This window comes from Oryzias latipes, chromosome 19 (genome assembly GCF_002234675.1).
Source record: "Oryzias latipes chromosome 19, ASM223467v1".
NCBI lineage: Eukaryota > Metazoa > Chordata > Actinopteri > Beloniformes > Adrianichthyidae > Oryzias > Oryzias latipes.
Window position 1 is genome coordinate 9,697,625 of NC_019877.2, and position 22,167 is coordinate 9,719,791.

Genomic DNA, 22,167 nt, shown 5'->3' on the forward strand with positions numbered 1-22,167 from the left:
CCCATATCCAACATTAAAAGTGGAGACTGGTCTAGAACTGTGTGTCTGTGAACTGCACTCACTTTAGACGAGTCAACTTTTTTTCACACACTTTCATTGTGAGCCACTTTTTAAGGGAAGTTTCCCACGGGACCTGAAGGGACCATGCACTATAATAAAGCTTCAGCACACATTTGCCGTCTTCACACCTCTCCTTTCCCCAACGGGTAGAATAAATCAATGTCGCAGTGAAAGACGCATGCGAGCAGCAAGGGAGGGAGGGAGGAAGAGGAGAACAGGCAGACCGGGGAGGAAGCAGACAAAGCTGTCAAACTCCAAAATCCGCTGTGAGACAGAGCTGCTTATTCATCAGCGCTCATCTAATTTTTAAAAAAAAGTGAGATTTTAAATCAGGGAGGGATGCAGGCTGCACAGGGGGATAAGTCGGAGTTGGACTTTAAGTTGGACATTTGTGCGCGTGGCTGTGGAGGGGCCAGGCTGCCCGCAGACGCAAAGATGATGGAGGAAGACAAGGACGAAAAGAGGAAGATCCAGTTTTCTGTGCCTTCATCCGTGCCAGTCCAACTGGACCCGCGCCAGGTGGAGATGGTGAGCTCCAGGAAGCGTGCCCACACAGATAATAATAGTGTTTAATAAGCAGGTCAGACCTGTCTTTGTTAGGAAACATAATTACTCTTTCTGTTGTTTTAGTTTTTAATCAATATCTTCAGTTTGATCGGTTGATTTTGTGCACAGACAGAGGTATTGACAAGTATGAGAAACTTTCAAGACTTAAAGTAAAGCTTTCCTTCCTCCTTTTGTGTGTTCAGTCTTTCACTGAGGTGAAAAGACAGTTACATAACTCCTGCCACTGTATTTTGATGCATGGTGGGCAGCAGCAGGGATTAATCTAAACGGTGCAGCCGGTTTTTCTGAGGTTTTTGAAACATTTCCTCCCCCTCAGAGAGATGGAAGCAGAGGGGAAAGTGAGGGTTGCAGCAGCATGTGTAATTGTGAAAATGAGAGGTGCTCAGCAACACAAAAATGAAACAAAAGGTCACATAATTGCTCATGTAATGGAAGGAGGTGGAGAATATGTTATGTAAAATGAAAAGGCTGATTTATTCAAAAGCCATATCAGACAGGTAAAAGCTGCATTTGTGCAGCAGTGTGGAGCATTTGAGCTCACTGAGGCAAAAATGACACATTTGGAGGTAAATGTGCTTTTAATTCTGGTTTAGGAGGAAAATCTGTGTTGGTGTAACGGTGGCATGTCAGACATCTCCAATTGAAGGGTTAAAATGTTAACAAAGCATCTGGAACTGTAGTTTTATGCTAGAAAAAAATATTTGTCTTTTAGATGCCCAGATGTTTCACAAGTCTGCTGCTTATAAAGTTCATTTGTTATCTTCTTCTGATTGGTCCAAATCTAATCTTCTGGGGTTAGTCGGTAAATGCATTCCTAAATTATGTCCCACCTGTTGCTTAAAGAAACAGTAACCAGTCAGACTCTAATGTTTGCTCTGTTTAACATCCTGTGAATCATGCTGCTTTGATGGCATAAAATGATTTAAAAAAAAAGACTTTTAATCTCCATTGTTTGCCGGTCGTCAGTGTTTCAACATAGAGCTTGGTGGCAGTGATTAGATTTAATTTGATTGGAGGATTTAAAACACGGGTGAACTTCAATCAAAATTTTTTGGCAATTTTTTCCTGACGAATGGGTCAGGTGAAAGACATGTGACGCACATACGAGACGTAATTAATCCAGCCACAGCAAAAGGTCAAAAAGCAACTAAATGTTAGTTAGATCCCTTTTTTTGACATGTGTTCAAAAGGAAAAAGAGGATTTCTGTTCACTCCGCACTGATTCTTTGTTCAAGGAGCCTCAAAGATGCAGTTGAAAGTCCTGAGGAGGTCATGGCTAAGATTGCTAAGTCTGCTAACTTGCTGCCAAGCGTTTGTGAAATGGGACTGAGCAAAAAATTGTGCTTTAGCTGCATCTTCACAAACAGCAACACTTGCATAAATGCTGTGCCTCGGTGTGGGTCTCTTTTGTTTGTTTTTTTAGAGATGAACTGCAGCAAAATCGTCTAAATATGACATGTTTATTCCTCTGGTTATTTTGTTATTTTTAATTTGGTCCTTTCCATCGTGACTTCCTGGTGTGGGAGGAAAGCAGTTGAAAGCAGCACATTCTCTAAATGTACATGACCTTCTTGTCACATTGTTTTACAAATCATCAATAATGATAGAAGGTTAATGGACGAGTTCTTAATTGTGGAGTGGCCCTTCAGTTCTAAGAACTTTTTACAAGCAAATCTGTGAAACCATCCATTTGTGACATTATCCCATTAAAAAAAAAGTGTTAACACATTTTCTATTTGCTCTCTAATTATCCACTGTCGCTCATATTTGCATTTGTTCCCCAAACCAGACGACTGTGTTTGGTTGGAGAGAGTAAATGATGAATATGGATGAATCCAACAAACAAAAGGCAGTAAGGGTTGTTCCAGAGTGAAAACTGCCCACACATCTCATGCCCACACTCAGAGCTGTGATTGGCTTCTCAGCCACTCTTATCTAATAATGCTCTCCGGCTATAAACGGCTTTAAAATTGAGAAATGGGCACACTTTTAGGACATTATGAAATAAAATTGTCACTTTAGCTTTTTTAATGAACCAATGAATCTTCAAGATTCAAAATGATACTAAATACAAACTCACTAAAGTGTAATATTTAAATGCTCATAATTTTAGCAATGCTCAGTACATTAGTTTAACGCTAATATCTTCCTGAAAATAAAGAGTTGAAAGTTGTAAAGGGAGTTAAAAAAATTAATAAAAGGTATGATGATTAATTATCAGATGGTGAGGAGAAAGAATTTAAAAAAATCATCCCCGGCTTGAACCCTTGATTTCGTTCTGATCAGAGGAAGGAAATCATTTTTCTCTTCTTGTCTCTGCTAAGATTCGACGTCGGAGGCCGACACCTGCCACGCTTTTCAGACTGACAGATGCAGCGTCTCCTGAGGAAGACAGTGGCCAGCGTCAGGTTGCCCAGTTGATTGTGTTATTCAGTAGTTTAAATTAAAAATTAACATAAACATTAGCAAATTTAAAAGGAGACCCAATAACACTTATTAAAACGTATGCTAAGTCCAAAATAGGTGGATTTTGTTTTGCATTTTTACCAAACACATTAAAAGAGTCACATTTGTTTATTGAAGACAGCTAAATAGCAAGAGATTTATTCAATCAATACATTTATTTAGGTGTGTCAGGCAAAACTCTTGTCCTCTTCAAAGGTCAAATTTAGAGGTGCTTCTTCCACAACTGCAAAAACATGAAAAAAGCATAAAAAGGTTTAAAAAATGAATACTAAATATGAAAAAAAAGTAACCTATAAGAGCTTTCCATTAATGACGTGTTTTCCTTTTCTCTGCAGCGGTCCCTGGGTGAAAAAGGCGTTTTAAAACCTAAACTTGTTCATATGTCAACTTACCAGCCACCCTCTCTAAAAGGTAAATTCATTTTTTTGTGAAACTCTCTTTGTCATTAATTTTACAAAATAACAACAGTAGAATCAAGGTCAAATAACGTGCGGTTTGTCATCTGTCAGGATTAGGAGTGTATTTATAAAAAGAACACTGAAATGTGTGTCTGCTTTGGGTATCGCTGCAGGAATGCATGTGTTATGTGAGATTAGGAGGAGAGACAGCTGTGGGTCTGTTCTAGATCATCCTGGATTGTGAAATACAGCTGGAATCTCTCTCTCTCACACACACAAACAACAACAACAACAACACACACACAACAACACACACACACTCTTGCCTCAATGTTGACTTTCCCCAATTTTTTCAATGAATTGCTTGTTTCACTCTCTTGAACTATTACTCTGACATATAACTCCTTCATCTTGCAACACGTATTTACCAATTTAGAATTGCTTTTTTTAAGAAAATAGTGAAAATATTGTTTATGGATGCAAACAGATACAAAAAAAAAAGAATAAATTCATAATGTTGATTTGCAGCTGTCCAGAGGATGGCCCAGGCACACTTCTCCTCCTTAGACATGGACAAAGAGACTTCTCCAGCGGATGAAGAGGTGCAGCGTGATGTGAAGAGGCAGCAGATGGGCGCCGCCACAGGTGGGGGGGCAATATTCAGATTTTTTTACTCACGTTGGAGTCGTTGCTTTACAATGGATTCTCACTTGTACTTTTTAAATTCCTTCAGTGCCAGATCCGTATGAAGAAAGCAAAGCAGGAAAATCCAACAGCGAAGGCTGAGCTCAGCCTTGACAAATGAAAAGAAACAACACCCAGAACGAGGGAGGAAAGAGTTAATGACAAAAGAAAAGAGGTCTGAGAGAAATCAAGTCGGGAAGAGTGTTTGTAATTGTAAGATTTTGTGTATGCATGCCACAAAAACGATTAATTCGGGCAAACATTTCTGTTATTTAAAAGTTGGAACTCCTTTGAACAGATTAGATCAGAAGTAAATTAATATTTTATTTAAATTTCAGAAACACTGCAATAGAATAACTAATTTCCAAACGTGTTTTTTGTTTATATATTCAAATGCTGACCAAGAACCACATTGATTTGCCTAAAGGAATTAAATATAATTAAAAAAAATGATGTAGTTATAGTAACTTAAGTGTGAAGTATTTAAGTTGTGTTACTAGAGCAACAATGTTTTACTGAAATTAGTCTAACAGAAAGGGAGTTTTTATTTTTTGTACAGTTCTCAGCCAGAAAGTGGGAATGAGGTTGTGGAGTGAACGCGGTGCATGAATGACCTTTGATAGATATTCTCATGGGAGTTCTCTCAGGAACTGTACACGTTTGCAAGGTCAATGGGAAAAAAAAGATAAATGACAGATGGTGCTGTCGTAGTCATCATAGATCAAGTTTAATGCCATAATTTATACCTTCTTTTTTTTTTTTTAAGTCAAACAAGCTTGTTGACACATAACTGTTGGGGCTGAGAGATATCAGAAGTTTTTAGGTCCAGGTGATGATAAAAATCATAAATCTGCTCATAAAACTGGTTTTCCTTTTACAACATCGCAGGTTGTGTTGTAGTTTGTGGAGTTATGTCTAAAAATATTTCTTTTAGTGAAAAAAACCCCAAACAAATCAGATAATTGAATTTAAGCGAGTTGTGTATCCTTTAGGCTCCCAAGCTTAGACCCAAAATTCAAATATTGTCAGACCATTTCGTGTCAAATTTGCTATGAGGTTGATTTTGAGGTTTATGATCAAAAGCATTAGAAAATCTTAGGATTTTTTTTTGTTTCTTTTTGTTTAATTTACCACAATTAAAATTTTTAAAACTGTCATGTAACTTATGTCCTCTATTCTGCGCACCGTTGACATCCAGTAAATAATACTTCTAGTTCATACAATATTTAAATAAAAGCGTTGACCCATTTACCAACAATAAAACGTTCTACATTAGTTGTTAAAGTAAACAAAAACTTGAAACATGTGCAATAAATGTTTTATTTAAAGAAAAGTCAGCGTCAGAGGGCACATAATGGTTATTGAGGGGAAAAACACATTTATCCGAGTGCAGGGCTTTAGCAGAGCTAAGAATGTTATTGTTTGCATGATATCCTCCTTTATCAATATTTAGAGCTTCGTTGCTGTACTAGGTGTTTTTGTGATTACTGGAGAAAGTCCTTGAAACGTTTCTAGCGCAGCTAAAGTGCTTTGGCAATACAAATGAGTTTCATGTGTTTGCTCAGTTTTAGAGAAACACGCTTACTGTCCCTGAAGAATACAAAATAATAAAGATTAATATTCAACTCGTGTGATTTCTTTAAAATACTTTTGGATGATCGCAACACAGACAATTGTGCAAACCACAAATATATGTGACCTTTTACACAGAAGCAGCTTTTTCAATTTCACCGACTTGTGGATCATTGATTGACTGCCTTTAGAAAAAAGACACCTGTTACATCATCCACCCCCACCCTCATGTCTGGAGGAAGCGTGTACACCTCCAGACGAATCAGAGTGTAGCCGCTCTCCTTTAAACTGGCACACACCTGGGCTTCATCCAGTGGGACCACAGGGATCCTCACACCAGGCCCTGCGAAATAATAACTCTCTCCAAGGGCTCCGATGAGCAGGAGGTGGCCACCAGGCCGAAGGAGCTTCCGGGTGTGTCCCAGGGCTCTGGTGAAGGAAGGTAAGTCAGGGCTGACGCTTTCCAGGCAGAAACAGGAAACCAGGCAGTCGGCCCCTGATGGAGGAAGGACATCAGGGGCCAGAGGCTGAGAGCAGTGAACATCGATGGGGACGACGTCTGTGATGACTTGACGCAGCTTGGCAGCTTTTTCTGTCCACTCTGAGGGTCTAACAAACAGCATTAAATGAAACGTTACAAAGAAAAGCATTTGGAAATACAGCATGTGGATGTTTGACAATGAAAAGAAGCCTTTGTATTATTTGTTATAGTTGTTTCCTTCGATAACTTGAGGTCTTTCACTTTACAAATATGCACATGATAACACAATTGCAATCCAAAACTAAGTGTACAAAAACATGACACATCGTTTGAACAGTAGATCTCTGTTACTTACTGCCGTCCCTCCAGTTTGCAGACGTGCTGTAAGTACGGGGTCCAGTCCAGATTACATCCTCCCTCGTCCCTGAGCCAGCGCTTCAGTTCCTGCCTGTTCACATCCAGGAAGTCCGTCAGCAGAACCTTGTTGAAAACCTCGCAGCCACTCAGCACCTGGTACAAAGTAGGACCTGAACCGATGTCAACCAGGAGCTCACCACTCACATCACCTAGATGAGGTGGAAGAAAGGGTGGAAGAAAAAAAAACAAAATTCACAGTTTTCTCTATCTGTCAGTAAATATAAACTTGTTTCTGAAAACAACAAAACTGAAAAGGCTTGCAAAGTTGACTGATCTAAATGAAAGAAGAAAGAAAAAAATAGTTGTGACACGCCGCTATTCTTTGGTGGAAACATCTACTGGTAAATTTAATCAAAAATGGAGTGCCTTGACTATTTCCCACCTTCAGTGAAAGCTCTGTGCAGACATGCCAGCTTCCATGGTACAATGCTGTCTTTTCTCTCAAAATCAGCTCGCGGTGGAGTGTAGTTGTACTGCAGATATGCTGCAGGATCAAATTTCTCATAACAGACTGCCATAGCAGCCACTCCATTGTCTTTCCTCTTCTGTTCCATCATCCCCTGTGTGTTGAAGGTCCAGGTCTCCACGTTTGTCAGTGATAAATCCAAAGGTACTCTTCCCTTTTTATACCTGGATGTGTCGGTGTGCCATTACACAAGAGGACGTGCTTTGGAGCACTTTGTGCAGATAGTCATCCTGTTTTTCTGTCCGTGCTGCCTGATAGGATTTGTTGTGTTCACTTTCTCTGCCCTGCAGCACTGATACCATCAGATCAGAGGTCTTCCTTCAACACTGGACCCACTAATGGACTTGTCTTATAGCTTTCAGGTCTTTCACGCACCTTTTAAAAGTCGCCCATATCTGCACTATCATTACACACAGGGCCTTTTGCAATCCCAAAGGCTTTGAAAAGCACAAATAAGTCTATATTTTATGTAGACAAATTTATCTTTCTTGATGAACTCTCTTCATGGTGAATCTTTATGTAGATGTGGTCATTGGCGATGGAGAGCTGTTCTCAGGTATGAAAATAAAAGTTTGACGTGTTTTCATTACAGAATAACTTTGCTATTTTTTGTCAATGTCTGCTTTAAAAAATTTACAAAAAATCTTCAGATTGTTTTTTAAAAAAGATGACTTAAAAAAGAAAGGCAACAATTCAGACTTTTATTTTCTTTTAGATACACTTTCAAAAGTAGGATTTTCAAAATAAAATCCACAGGACAAGCTATTTTGCTTAAAATTACACAGGTTACAAATAAGTGTGATTGTCAATTTTATCTAAAAAAAAATCCAAGCTCCAATGTCTGAAAACATCTTGAAATGATCTTTTAGGCTTTTTTTAATAAACTAAAATTCATTTTAAAATTAGAAAAAGTTATATGTGGTGACACCCAACAGACCAATTAATTGCATTTTCATAGTCGTTTTATCATTTAATACTACACTCTGGCAAAGATCATCAATAAGAACTAAGAGTTTTTAAGTAACTAAAAAAGGGCAGCATTTGAAGACCAAAGAATGGAGGGAAATGAAAAAAAATTGGTTTATTTTAAGAAATCAAACCAAAAATGAGAAGATAAACAAAACAGAAATACATACTGTATATTCGAGCATGTAAACATGGTAACACAAAGTGAACAGAGTCGATCTGTAAAGCCTGGACGAGGTAAGGGTCAGCTTCCTCCCCTGAGACAGATGAACAGATAAAAGAACAAAGAGGAGGAGGAGAAGGCACACAGAAGAACAGATAAAGGGCAAAAGCAGGCAGCAGAGAAGAACACATAACTGATATAATGGGATAACACACATTTAACCAGAGCAACAGGGGCCAATGTAATTATCTTTGGTCCTGGGGCAGTGGGGGTTGAGCACATGTCAATCAGCAGGGCTTTCGGGTACTTTTCATGTAGTCACAGCTGGATGATGTAGGTATACGAAAACTTGTGTCACTTTTTTCACACAGAAAACTGAAAGATGAGCTGATTGTCAACTAAAAATGTGACAAATAAGTACCCTTTCATACATTTTTATATTTTTTTTAAATTTGACAAAATTAGTTGATAAAAATATCAAAACTAAAATAAAGGCAACGGAGAGAAAGAAATTTGTTTAAAAAAAAATAATATACCAAAATAAACATGGCTATTTTTACAGTTCTCATTTAAAATTAAATTAACTGCTTTAGCTAAATTTATGTTATGGTACATTACTTGACTTAAGTTGGCTCATGTCCTTTTCATGTGGAAAAAAAACCTAGTGACTCAAAAACGAATCAATTTTCACCTGACAGAAAAATGATCAGCTTTTAACTTCTGTTAAAAAAGAAAGTATTTGTAAAGTTTGGAAGTTTACTAACCGAATACTTCTTCAGACTAAGTTGGGACATTTTAAATAGTTTACACTACTTAGATAGTAGCTATATAAAAAGTATACTACAAGTATACTCCCTCACTTTCAATATAGAATAAGTATAATTGTGTTACACTTAAAAAGACTGCTGTTGCTAAAGGATTTTCCATAATACAGTATTACCAACAATAATATTAACTACCATCAAAAGGAAACTTACAATTGTCATTGTATTTGTGATCATTATTGTTATCGATGTTCTTTGTAGGTCTGTTCTGAGACCAGAAAAGTGGAAAATAATTGTAAATGAGGAAACACAAAGCAGTTCTTACTTTTCTTTGTCATCTTTGAATGTCCCTTTATTTTGAAATACATTCCTCTGTATGAAACCTTTGCTGCTTTTTTTTGGCCGGCGTAAAGTCAAATCCTGCAACTTTATTCACTGACTTCTAAGCCCCATACCCCAATCTAAATTTTACATACATAAGTGCAGGATATTAAGAAAAACAACAACACTAATTTTACTGTATTTAAGATGTAGATGCTTCAGTTTTATGAATACATTAAAAAATGAACACACCCAAAGCAAGTAACACTGGAACAATTTGTGCTTTTTTTGTCTGATATGTAACCCCCTCCTCTAAGAAAACTTTGTATTGTAAACATTTTTTCTATTCTCATCTATATTTTTTAAGATACTTTATTTTCTTATCAGCAAGTTCTATTTTCTGCTACGTTTATTATTTGATGTGGTTGAATAAGTTTGGAATGATGGCATTGATTGTTGCGGCTGATGATCTATTTGATTCCTTGATGTTGTGTTTTGTACTTTAATGTTATGTTCAATAAAGCTGGGGGGAGGGGGGATCTACGCCCCATACGTATTTCAGCGATTTTTGGCTCTTAACCAACGTTCATCTATTTTCATCTTTTGTAGATGGACTTCGTGGCCGCTGGAGGTCTCATTTAGAACTTTTGAGAAAAAAGTCTCTGATCAGCAGCTTGCACGCGGTTGTGGGAGGAGTCGCTCCCGCGCTGGACCCGCCCCTCCTCACACAGCATGTGTGATCAAAAAAAGTGGAGTGAATGCTCATACATGTTAAAGGCTAAAGAAGATATTTATAAGAACTGGTTTTCATAGAGGAAGCCCGACAAATTCAGTAAGAATGACCCTCTTATTGTTTTTTTGGAGCTTTGGATCTTTGTAGTTTTGTCCATCCATGTGGATTCCTTTAAGATAATTGTTTTGCATGTTCCTTCTTGGTTTAAATAAAATGTATTATTATTGTTTATTGTTTATTTCTATTGTTTGTATTAATAGCTGGCTTTGCTTTTATAAACTTGTTTTTTACATCTTTTTCATTTTCCCTAAATGTATTTTTCCCTGTGCAATAAAGGCTCAGAAGTGACCATGCTGCGCTCAAAATTGCCACTGGTTTCACAGAGATGCATGTTCCAGTTCCTGAACAGAGTCTTAACAGAAGGCAAGCAACATTGTCCTTAATTTTGTGTCCATTATGCAGTCAAATAACAGTCTGGATTGCAGAATTATAAAACAAATCATCAGCACATCTTTAGTTACAATATTATCTCTACATTTAAACTGTAAGTAACTACAAGAACATTCTATAAACATTATCGTAAGGGGGAAAGGGGTCCGTTAGTGTTTTTGTCATTTGGATAATTGAAGATTATCTGCACCATCTTAGTCTTGGTTTAAGTGACTTCACATCACTGCAGGCTCCAGAAAGTTGTGAGTTTTGTTTTAAGAGAAAAGGTTTGTCTGCTTGTTCCACAAAGGTGAATTTAAAAAGTTATAATTGAGCTAGTTAATTAAGTTCCAACCTCTGTTTTTTCACTTTAAAGTAGAATGTGAAATCTGTAAAATTGTACAATTACATGTGCCGACTGTAGCCTACAAGTGAGGAAGGACTGCTTTATTCTTGTGTGAGAGTTTAAAAAACAAACAGATGAATTTCTGTTACAATCCCTTATACACATGGTAAACTAAACCACGGATGATCAAAGAAATGTATTTTCCTTCTGTGTTTGTCCCTCTTGTGCCTCATTGCCTCAAAGAGATGTGTAGTGTCAGCAAAGGCTTTTCAGCTAGCTTGCTGATGTGGCAGTCTGAAGGCTATGTTATCCGTTTCCCCGGTTACAGATGGATAAAGCCATTACTTTCCTCATTATATTGGGGCAGTTAACTAGTTAAACTGCATATACTTTGTTGTACAAAAGCACAACAGTTTCTTTGTGGCTAATTTTGTGCTGCTACAATTCTCCTGTTTTTGTTTTGTTTTTTTAAGTCTGAAGACCTTATAAAACCTTCATTTTTCTGTGTCTCTGGTCTCTAAAATATTTTCTTAAATCATTTATTAAATCTAAAGTATTTTCTTAAATGATGGTTTAAATCTAAAATGTTTTATTAAATCATTTATTAAATCATCAATTACTTCTGTTTTTTAGTCCACATAAAAATCATATTGACTGTGACCGTTGTCAGAATAAGTTTTTTTTTATAGGTCAAGTCAATAAAACAGAAAGAAAAATTGAATAAAAACAGACTCCAAATGAGCAAAATCTTTTATTCAAAACTGCTTTAAATAACTTTTTTGTTAAAAAAATTGGGGACTTGAAACATAGAAGAACTTAAAACTTGTTTTGTGTTTTTTAGAATGAAAAAAGAAAGATCACGAGCTGATGTTTAATTATTTTCACCCAAAACCAAACTATAGAGTTTTAATAAGTAAAGCCTAGTTCATTGGGTTAAATGCTGAAGAATACTACTGTTTTAAAGTATTAGTCTCAAACTTTATCATTCTATCTTAAAAATTAAATGTAGATTTCTCCTTGTCCATACAGCTCCTCAGAGCAGGGTTCATGCCAGCTCCTTTGGACATCGCTGTGCACTTCGCCAAGCCAAAAGGATTGTAGTTAAGCTCGGCAGTGCAGTGGTGACCCGCGGAGATGAGTGTGGTTTGGCTCTGGGAAGGCTAGCTTCTATCGTGGAGCAGGTGAGATTTTAGGAATATGTCCTAAATCCGAAATGAAAAAACTAATACAGTTCAGCAAGATCAGTACTGACATGTGAACCCGACGTTTGCACCAATTCAATGTTCCCGTGTTCTTGTCTAGGTGGCTATGCTGCAGAATCATGGCAGGGAGATGATGATTGTCACCAGTGGAGCCGTGGCCTTTGGAAAGCAACGATTGAGACATGAGATCCTGCTGTCCCAAAGTGTTCGACAGGCGCTGCAATCTGGACACAATCAGCCCAAAGATATGGTCTGAGAAATAAAATAAATCCATTAAAAACTACACATAATATTAATCAAAGCAGAAAATACTTTATTAAAAAAAATGCCCTTTTTTTTAGATAAATATTATTTGCATGTATTATTTCTGTTCATTTCCTAAAAAGACTATCGTATTTTCAATATGGCTTTTAAGATACATTCAGTAATAACAGCTGTATGTCAAGCAAAATAACCAGTTTTTTTAGGGATGTATTGCAGTTTAACAAACATGGTTTCCATATTATTTTGTTTTCTGTTTGTGTACACTGTTGCTGGTAGAATAGTTTGATCAAATAGTGACTGGTGGGATCTGATCAATCTGAATGTTGCAGTCTCTGCCGGCGCTGGAGGCCCGAGCCTGTGCCGCAGCCGGACAGAGCGGTCTAATGGCCCTCTACGAGGCCATGTTCTCTCAGTACAGCACATGCACAGCACAGGTATGCTTCACAAGATCACGTACGTCTGCTTTTTCCTCTCACAGCTCTCGTGGCGTTCTTCGCTTTCCTCTTTGCTGCCAGGTTCTGGTGACAAATCTGGATTTCCACGATGACGAAAAGCGGCAGAACCTCCACAGCACGCTCCAGGAGCTACTGCGCATGAACATAGTGCCCATCATCAATACCAATGATGCTGTGGTGCCCCCGCCAGAACCCAATAGCGACCTGCACGGGGTAAATGTGGGAACAGACAGAATCGGGGCAACACAGCGTAAATGTCATGTGTTTGTTTTACTCACATATATTCTGAATCACGTCTGCCATTCTGCTGCACCCTTTTAGTCCTCCCATCAGTGGTATGTGCATAAAAACATGGAATTACTCAACTGATTTTTTACATTTTGTGTAGTTTAGTAGCAGGTACAAATAAAAAATGTATTTGTCTTCCTGACCTTGATTCCAGGAGTTTAGAAAAATAGATGGCAGATGTTCATTTCTTTTATTTCACAACATCAACAATTTCCTGGTTCTGCAGGTGATAAGCATTAAGGACAACGATAGCCTGGCTGCACGTCTGGCTGTGGAGATGAAGGCTGACCTGCTCATCGCGCTCTCTGATGTGGAAGGTAAAAGTGTGAACACAGTGACAGCCTGGGCTAGCCATTAGCTAACAACACCATCTGTCTGTGCCTCTCTCTGGGTAAAATCATCACACTCAAAAGTTCATCTGATATTTGTGCAGCAAAGAAAAACACAGAACCTCATTTCTTCTTTTTAATTCATGCTGATGGAAGCACTGTTAAATAATTAATTGTTTTTTAACCAGAAAACCAGAAAATCCCTTTTTTTTCTTGCTCTGTGCATTTTTCAACCAAAGATTATTTAAAGAATGAGTTTAACCCTAACCCTAACCCTGTTTTAGGCTTGTACAACAGCCCACCTGGAACTGATGATGCCAAACTCATAGACATCTTCTACCCTGGAGACCAGCACTCCATCACTTTTGGCACAAAGTCCAGAGTTGGGCTTGGAGGCATGGAGGCCAAGGTTTGCTTTAAACTGTCTGCCATCCATAAATACAAATACTTACTATGGATTTGGTGCAGAAGATCATCTTTTGATCTATAGTAAAAGCACCCCCAGTGTTTTTTATTTATTTCTGATTATGCAGTTTTCAAAGAGCAAGACAGAAATATAGAAATACTTAGAAAAGGCAATTTTAAGATTAATTTTTCTAGTCCACCATTATCAGAGAATGGCACAAGAACATGTTAAAAACACCAAAAACACAATTTTCATCAGAGTGGATTTTTAAGAAAACATTGAATTATGTTTTTTTCTTCATTTTAAATACTTAAGGCCTGTTCACACCGGGACGAATTTCGCCGGCGATTTTCGCCGACGTTTAACGCCTCGTGACTAAACAAAGGGCACCAACGAGAGTGTGCACACCGACGCGAAAAAACGCCAGGCGTTAAAGCGTCGAAAAAAAAAAACGCCTCGGGTTCGTTTTTTTTTTTCGACGCGTCGCGTCGAAATCTACTCGACCAATGAGAACGGCGCTTTTGCTCACGTGTCTGGAGCTTCTGAAGTTACAGTAAAACACAACTTGGGGGCGCTCAAACACAAAACTGCCTTGCTGAGCACACATACCAGCGAAGAAGATATACGCCAAGTAGCGTCTACACTGCCGCGAAGCAATAATGACGGACATTCTAAAATATCCCCGAATCAAGCACCAGTTGGAGCAACTGGTGCTTGAAATATTCATGTTTTCTTTGTTTGATTCTGACAAGCGCGTAAATACTTGCTCTCTTCTTCTGAGTGAAAAGCGACTTTAAGAAGCGTAAAGTTGCGCAGCGCCACCTTGTGTACAGGAGTATTTCTGTTTTACATTAAGCGCCATCTAATGTCAGGGAATGAAATTGCATGTTCACTCCACTCATCGTCAGCGAAAATCGCCTGGGTGTGAACACAAAAAACGTGACGAAAAACGCTGGCGAATAACGCCTGGCGAATATTCGTCCCGGTGTGTACGGGCCTTTAAAGACCAATCTTGAGCAACCAAAATCTGTAATTTTCACATTCCAAAGTTCTGATGTGGAGATTTGTTGATAAAATTTAAAGTTATAAATAACTTCAGTTCAGAATAAATTGCATTAATGATAATAAAGAGGTGAGACAGGAAATGAGCTGAATGTTAATAAAGATGTGCAAACTTTAATGTTTTTTTATGTGTTTGCATTGATTTGACTTTTGGATTTCAGTCTTTATGTTGCAAAGATAACCGCTAAGTGTTCAAATCTGACTGGTGTGAGTTTCAAACCTTCTTGTCTGCAGGTCAAGGCTGCTCTCTGGGCCTTACAGGGTGGCACCTCAGTGGTCATAGCCAACGGTACTAACCCAAAAGTAACAGGTCACGTCATCACCGACATCGTGGAGGGCAAGAAAGTGGGAACCTTCTTCTCTGAAACTAAACCTGCTGGCAAGTTTTGCTCTTTTCTTCATACATTGAGCTGAAAAGATGTTGAAGCTGTTATGTCTTTTGAGAAATGTAAACTTTTTTTTTTAAGCACAGGGCCTTCAGTAGAGGAGCAGACAGAAATGGCGCGAAGCTCTGGGAGAATACTGGCATCTCTGCAGGCAGAGAAGGTCAGTAGATTCAAGTATTTTTCTTATTGTTTTTTTATGGGTGTAGTTTAAGCATTTAAAATGAAAGCATTCAGGATTTGAAATATTTTCTGTGAAGTTTTCTTTGACTGTTATGCAGAAACAGTAATCTTCTGTTGACAAATGTGTGCTGAGCTTGTCTGGTGTTGGCTCTGTGTTCCCAGAGAAGTGAGATCATCTGTCGTCTAGCAGACCTGTTGACTGAAAAGACAGAGGAAATACTGGCAGCTAACAAACTGGATTTGGAGGTTGCAAGCAGTTCAGGTGAAATGGTGCACATTTTATGATTATGTATAGATATTATATAAATATACATATAGTCACTTGTTGTGTGAATGTATTTATATAATTAAAAAATAATATGTTAATTTATTGTTTTATTTATTAAACTTTTTTTAAATAAATGTTTTGTCGTGCTTATTAGCTCATGTCAAAATCTCACCTTTTGAGTGTATTCTAAATCTCACCGACAGATGGCGACCTTCACTTTCTTAAAAAAGTAAATGCTTTCATCAAAGTTCAGTTTTTACATTACCCATTGTTTGTTTGCTTTTTAGGTCGTTTGCCTTCTGCCATGCTAAAGCGACTGAGTCTGTCAGTGGCCAAAATCAACAGTTTATCCATAGGCCTTCGCCAAATAGCCACGTCAGCCCAGAACAGTGCGGGTCGTGTGCTGCGCCGGACAAGGGTGGCTCATAACCTGGAGCTGGAGCAGATCACTGTACCTATCGGAGTTGTTCTGGTCATTTTTGAAGCCCGGCCTGACTGCTTACCACAGGTACGAAGTTTACAAAAAGGCAAACTCTCATTAATTAAAAAAACACAAAAGATACGTTGTAATTAAATGTAAAATAATGGGATATTTACCATATATTTTAGAAGAAGACATGGAATCTAGTCGACAGAACTCAAAACAATAAATGTAAAAATCCCATGCACTTGTTTCTGCAGCAATCACATTTATTATGCTTGGAAAACATAACATGTTAATTATATAGAAAAAGCAGATTTCTCAGATTTTCTTATCTCTGTACATCCTGCCAGTTCTTAACTTACTTAACCTCCTTGTTTTTATCTTTATCTAGGTGTCAGCCCTGGCAATAGCCAGTGGCAATGCTCTACTACTGAAAGGTGGCAAAGAGGCAGCTAACACCAACCATGTGTTGCTCCAGCTCACTCAGGAAGCTCTCTCTATGCATGGACTAAGAGAGGCTGTGCAGATGGTAAAAGCAGGAGGTCTCACAGGAAAAAAATGCCCCTTTCATTCAATCTGTTCTACATTTTTTTTGGTGTTGAAAAAACTGAACTGTTACTTTGATGTTTCCCTTCAAGGTGAGCACTCGTGAGGAGGTGGAGGGGCTGTGCCGGCTGGACAAAATGATTGACCTGATTATCCCCAGAGGGTCGTTCCAGCTGGTGCAGGACATCAAGAAGGCGGCCAAGGGCATCCCGGTGCTCGGTCACAGCGAGGGTGTCTGCCACGTCTACGTTGATGCTGATGCCAGTGCCGATAAAGTTATAGGAATCGGTCAGTAACAGTTTACTGGGGTATCTGTGAATGTACCTGCATGTGATCTGCATGTGACTTTTTCAGTGAGAGACTCGAAGTGTGAATATCCAGCTGCGTGCAACGCAATGGAAACTCTGCTGATCCACAGAGACATCCTCAGGACCCCACTGTTTGACCAGATCATCGATATGCTTCGTACTGAACGGGTAAAGCTTAAAACATTTCAAAATGGTGTCATTATCGCTTTAAAGAGGGGTTATGATTTGTGCAGCAGCTTTTCATAAGCTGCAGATGTAAATGCACCCAAAGCTTTTTTTTCAAGTCCAGCTAATGGATTGTAGTTGTACTTTATTTTTATGGTTTTTCTTGGAAAGTAAATGGATTATCTTTTTCTGTGGGGCTCCAAGGTGAGGATTCATGCAGGCCCACGATTCGCTTCATACCTGACGTTCAGTCCATCAGAGGCCAAATCTCTGCGGACCGAATACAACGACCTGGAGTGCTGCGTGGAGGTGGTTGACAGCATGCAGGAGGCTGTAGAACATATTCACAAATATGGCAGCTCCCACACAGACGTTATCATCACAGAAAACGGTAGGTAGCTTACACCTCTGCCCATTTTTAACTTAGTTTCAGTAAAGCTGCATTTCCTCAGTCATCGTCGATTAGGTTGTCCATCAAACTCTGATAAAACGGTGTGCCCCTCCCCGCCTCACCTTCTGCAGCAGCGAGTTACAAGCTGCAACACTTTGTTGTCAGAAGTCCTGCATGCTTATCCACTGTAGTGGAAAAAGGCCATTTAAAATGCAAAGCAGAAGATTATCAGTTCAAGAGACTTGTGCCTGTCAAAACTTTGACTCCTGCTCAAACATACTTCTGTGTTTGAAGTGAGCCATCACTCTGCATCTTGGCAACTCATTGTGAGTTAGAAAACGGATCTGTGCGTCCCTGAAGTGCACCTGGGCTTACAAAAATGTGCTTGTGCAAGTGAAAAATGTCATTTAAAGACTGAATTGGTCAGTTTGGGCATAAAATGGATCAAATATTTAAGAAAAATTAAATTAGTTGTCTGTCTTGATGAATAATTTTGTTTTAAAAAACATTATATGGACGCAAAAACACTATGAGGAGACAAGGCATAAATATTTTAAAATTTGTGTACTTTGATTTTTGCTATGCATATATAACAAGTCAGTTTTCTAACAGAAGTTAAAGTTGCATCAATAAATCACCTTTCCATTAATGGGGCTGAGTTACTGCCATCTAGTGGGAAGAAGCTTTATCTCAGTTAGTTAAAGCACCTCACTGCTGGTAAATAAAGGACAAGGATGCACAGATAAAATATGCTAAATGTTTGTGATTTAATGAGAAATTCTGTAAAATTGTGCTGTAAAACTAGGATATGTACTGGCATATAGACTGATGGCCAGCAAGAGATGTGTATTTATTTGTTTTTTAAATTAAAATTTGTTATTTTCTTTCGATAATACCTGTTATGTCACTTTTATTATGCAATTTTTTTTTATTTAAGAGCTCAAAATATGTACAAAAACACACAACAGCACAGGCGTTTGTGTGTCACAGCTGATGTGAATTCTTGTAAACTTGAGCTGTGCCTTTTATAATTATTTGGTTGATGTTATGCTGTCCCGGTTGACAATAGTTCTGGTCTTGCAGCAAAGACGGCTGAGCAGTTCTTGCAGCAGCTGGACAGTGCCTGCGTTTTCTGGAATGCCAGTTCACGTTTTGCCGATGGCTACCGGTTTGGTCTTGGTTGGTGTTCTCCATTCATTTTTCCCTTTGAAAGTGTACGGTCTATCCATTGCATTGTAGTGTATTTACCGGCCATCTGTCTTTGTCACTTCAGGGGCAGAGGTGGGCATTAGCACAGCTCGCATCCACGCCAGGGGTCCTGTGGGCATTGAGGGGCTCCTCACAACAAAGTGGGTTCTTAGAGGGGATGGCCACACGGTCGCTGACTTCTCTGAACAAGGCACCCAAACATACCTCCATGAAAACCTACCTTTGGAACAGAAAGAGATCTTGCAGAGGGACAGCAGCTAAACAAGATGCTTTGATGACATCCCCTTCATGCCTGAATGCATTTCCAATTAACTAAAAAAGAATATTTTTCTTTTTTTTCCCTTCAAGGTGATGCTATTTTTCTGCTGCAGTCCTGGATAAACCACTTGACACCTGTATTTATTTACAGCCATGAAAAAAAATCCCTTGTGTTTTTGCTTAGTGGCCTTGTGTACAGTGTCCACCCTGAGACCGGAAGGTTATTAGTTAATACCTACTGTCGAGTCATACCAAAAGACTTTAAGAATGGAACCCAATGCCTCCGTGCTTGAGACTCAGCATTAAGAGGTCAGATTGCAATTCAATGCTCCCCCAGGTGATGGGTCAAATTTCACACATCCAAGTGGATGACAACTAAAGGGACTTTGACTTTATCTTTCAAGTAGATGTTAAATTAAGGCAATTCTGGAGCTGACAGGGTTGATGAATATTTGCAACTGTGGGCATCAATGGGTTAAATTGTTTTTTAGTGACATTCGGCATAAAGGGGATATCAACTTTCCGTTACTGTTTGTAGAAAACATTTCAGAGCAAATGTTTTCTCGTGGAAGAGTTCCTAGAGTTTTAGCACTTCTTTTTTTTATCCGTTAGTCAAGGATTAAAGGTTTACAGATGGTTTGAATTGTACTTGATCCCATTTGTATTGTAAATGAGTATTTATCTCGTGTGGGAGGAGTTTAAAAGATGCAGAAGTTAAATGCATTTAAAGTGAATAAAATAAATTGCTGAAAAAGCAAATGTGAAGTACTAGAAATGTGCAACATATTTTAAAAACTGACTTATTGACGTGGTACATCGCGTTGTTCTTTGTTTTTTTATTTATTTATCGTTCATTATGCAGAAAAGAGTGCAAAATCAAAATGTTTTTACGTTTTCATTTAATTTTAGAAGCAAATTTTAACTCCTGTGCACATATTTCCTACTTAAAGAGTTGAATTAGGATAAAGAAATCTGAGTTAGTACCACTCCCACACACCTACTGTTTTTTGTGCTGAAACCGTAATTCGGTTGATTATTGTTGCGCGTTGCGCGTTGCGCTCATTTGACAGTGCTTTGTTACTTTTCTGCTTGTTCCTTGTGGCGCACAAAGCCTCTGTCAGAACAGGAATAGTAATTGACAAGTTTCCTCCTTTAAGCTTGAGGAGGGAATGAGACTTCTTTTAAATGAAGCTCTGCAACATTCCAGCCTCTGAGCTGCTTTGTGAAGACTCCCAGTGTGCACCTTAGCGCTGGTTTAGGTTCATTAAAAGGTGTATTGGTTTGAAATTAAACCAAGTTTAAAAAGAATACTTGGATATCCTCCTTCTGTCTTTGATTTATTTTACTTCCAGCTGCTGAAATATTTGAGGCTTTTCTTTTTTCGTTCTTGTCCTCGCACGAGTCTTTCTACTTCCACAAAGAACACAAATTAAAGTGAGGGAGGGGAGAAAAGAAGCCTTACTGATTTGAAAAACAGATGTCTAAAAGCAGGCTTCTTAAAATTTGCCCACAGGGACATTTGCATTGCTGGAAGTGGGGCGAGGAAGATGGAAGACAATACTATAGAGGTTTAATTATCCAGCCATCAGAAATAAAAAGAGCGAAGGGAAAGACTGAGACTGGTAATGAAATCACAGACTTCTGTTCTGCGTTTCTGTTTTTTTTTTACCCCCTTTTTTCTTTCTTTTCGATCATCTGAAGAATTCATTCTCCAAAATGCACTACTTACCCTTCAATCAGCCTCCCATCATAAGTCCAAAGGGTTCAGAGATGAAGAAGGAGGGAGAGAAAAAAGCCGGGATCCCACTCTTTTGTGCTTTGAATGTACGAAATGATTGAAAATAGAATGACACGAGGTAGAGAAACACAAATCCGGGGACACTGAGTGCTTCCTCTAGCGCTTTATAGAGATATATTTTCCACTAATCTTGAGCATCACTGTGATTACAGCTGCATTTGATGTGTGTGTGTGTGTGTGTGTACACTGATAGAAGTTTTTAGCTTCACAGGACTCTGAGTAGAGCTTTTGTTGTGAGGGGAAACATCTACTGAATGAAATCCATCCTTATAAATGTAAATTTTGCATCAAAATTGATCTCACAAACAGAAACTAATATCACTAAGTTAGGTTAAGGCAAATGTTGCACTATATACAATATTTCTTAATATTGCATCATCCCTGCTGGATGGGCCCTCTATGGGTGTATTTTAGCAATATTTCAGGTAGTAAACTTGTCGAGAAATTGTGGTTTAAACAACAAAACAAGGCAGTTAGTGGAGTAATTCTACTCACATGTAGCTTGTGAACCTAGGTTTTGCTTTTTGTCCTGCTAGTGTCAGTAGTTCTTCCTTCCTGAGTTCAGTACTGCATCTGCTAAAGTAACTTTAAAGTAACTTTCAGTTATTTCTCAAACCACTCTTTCATCCTTTCTCTTTCAGTGCCTCCAGATTCTAGCTCTTCCAGTCCCATGCGGCACACTGTTCATGTTGTACTGTCCACTGGGCATTGTTGTCTACAGATATAATAAAAAGATGATGAGGGCAAATCACTGGACTCTTACAGCAAAGCCGACAATCCTCTAATTGGACATTACTCAAGGCCAAAACTCATATTTCTTGTTTTGCTTGATCTTAAGACGCTCAAATAAGATCCCCGCTGGGCTTCAAATTTTTTTAAATCAATAATTTATTGTCCATGTTATTTATTCATATGTATCTTCACCAATTACTCCGTGTCTAATTAACAATTTCAATAATTGATATTTATTTCTGAAAGAGCTGAGTATCTTGGGCCGATGAAAAATGCATGAGCAGGGACGTGGACTGGGTTTTGTTTTTTTGTTCTGAGAGAGCTTGATGCTCGGGGCTAATACCAGGCCACTTTGACTCCAGCTCTTTGAGCTGGCACTGGCCTTATGATGTGGATCTAATATGGGCATCTTTCATGGACCCAAAGCGCTCACTCTCTACCATGTGATCTCATAAAGACTCCAACATGCCCATCCTCACAAATTCTTTTTTTCTGTCTTTAATAGTGAGCTTCAAAGAAAAAGCTTCTGTAGCCTTGATAATTTTCTTTGTGTATGACTATATGGAGGGGAAAAAGCAGCAAAGTGCTTATTTTTTGTCTTCCTAGGACCTCAGTGATTACAATATAACTACAATGAAACTAAAGTTCATTAATCATAAAAGA

General features: G+C 38.4%; 3 protein-coding genes and 1 long non-coding RNA gene across 6 annotated transcripts; 2 read left to right on the top strand and 2 right to left on the bottom strand.

Moving 5' to 3' along the window:
• Nucleotides 1-208: 208 nt before the first annotated feature.
• LOC101171783 (protein phosphatase 1 regulatory subunit 1B) lies at nt 209-4,859 on the top strand. Of its 3 annotated transcripts, none has more exons than XM_011488194.3 (5): nt 209-588; nt 2,952-3,035; nt 3,429-3,504; nt 4,020-4,136; nt 4,225-4,859. In XM_011488194.3, the coding sequence occupies exons 1-5, from the start codon at nt 400-402 to the stop codon at nt 4,275-4,277; spliced, it is 519 nt and encodes a 172-aa protein (XP_011486496.1). In that variant the 5' UTR covers nt 209-399; the 3' UTR covers nt 4,278-4,859. The 3 variants fall into 3 exon arrangements, with proteins under 3 accessions (XP_011486496.1, XP_004080430.1, XP_023805417.1); XM_023949649.1 differs by lacking the exon at nt 209-588 and adding an exon at nt 1,164-1,193; XM_004080382.4 differs by lacking the exon at nt 2,952-3,035 and having other exon boundaries at nt 220-588.
• A 612-nt stretch (nt 4,860-5,471) lies between these two features.
• pnmt (phenylethanolamine N-methyltransferase) lies at nt 5,472-7,254 on the bottom strand. The gene is made up of 3 exons (XM_004080383.4): nt 7,028-7,254; nt 6,584-6,794; nt 5,472-6,356 (listed from the first exon to the last, which is right to left on the bottom strand). Exons 1-3 carry the CDS (start codon nt 7,200-7,202, stop codon nt 5,918-5,920), a joined length of 825 nt encoding a protein of 274 aa, XP_004080431.1. The 5' UTR covers nt 7,203-7,254; the 3' UTR covers nt 5,472-5,917.
• A 4,870-nt stretch (nt 7,255-12,124) lies between these two features.
• LOC101169240 (delta-1-pyrroline-5-carboxylate synthase) lies at nt 12,125-20,282 on the top strand. The gene is made up of 15 exons (XM_023949809.1): nt 12,125-12,285; nt 12,629-12,733; nt 12,815-12,967; nt 13,269-13,359; nt 13,656-13,780; nt 15,074-15,218; nt 15,312-15,385; nt 15,568-15,667; nt 15,961-16,181; nt 16,489-16,626; nt 16,736-16,931; nt 16,998-17,119; nt 17,321-17,507; nt 18,591-18,686; nt 18,781-20,282. Exons 1-15 carry the CDS (start codon nt 12,142-12,144, stop codon nt 18,975-18,977), a joined length of 2,094 nt encoding a protein of 697 aa, XP_023805577.1. The 5' UTR covers nt 12,125-12,141; the 3' UTR covers nt 18,978-20,282.
• On the bottom strand, nt 12,172-13,185 carry LOC110017220. The gene is made up of 3 exons (XR_002292544.2): nt 13,033-13,185; nt 12,757-12,886; nt 12,172-12,259 (listed from the first exon to the last, which is right to left on the bottom strand). It is a non-coding gene; the product is annotated as an uncharacterized LOC110017220 (long non-coding RNA).
• Nucleotides 20,283-22,167: the final 1,885 nt, after the last annotated feature.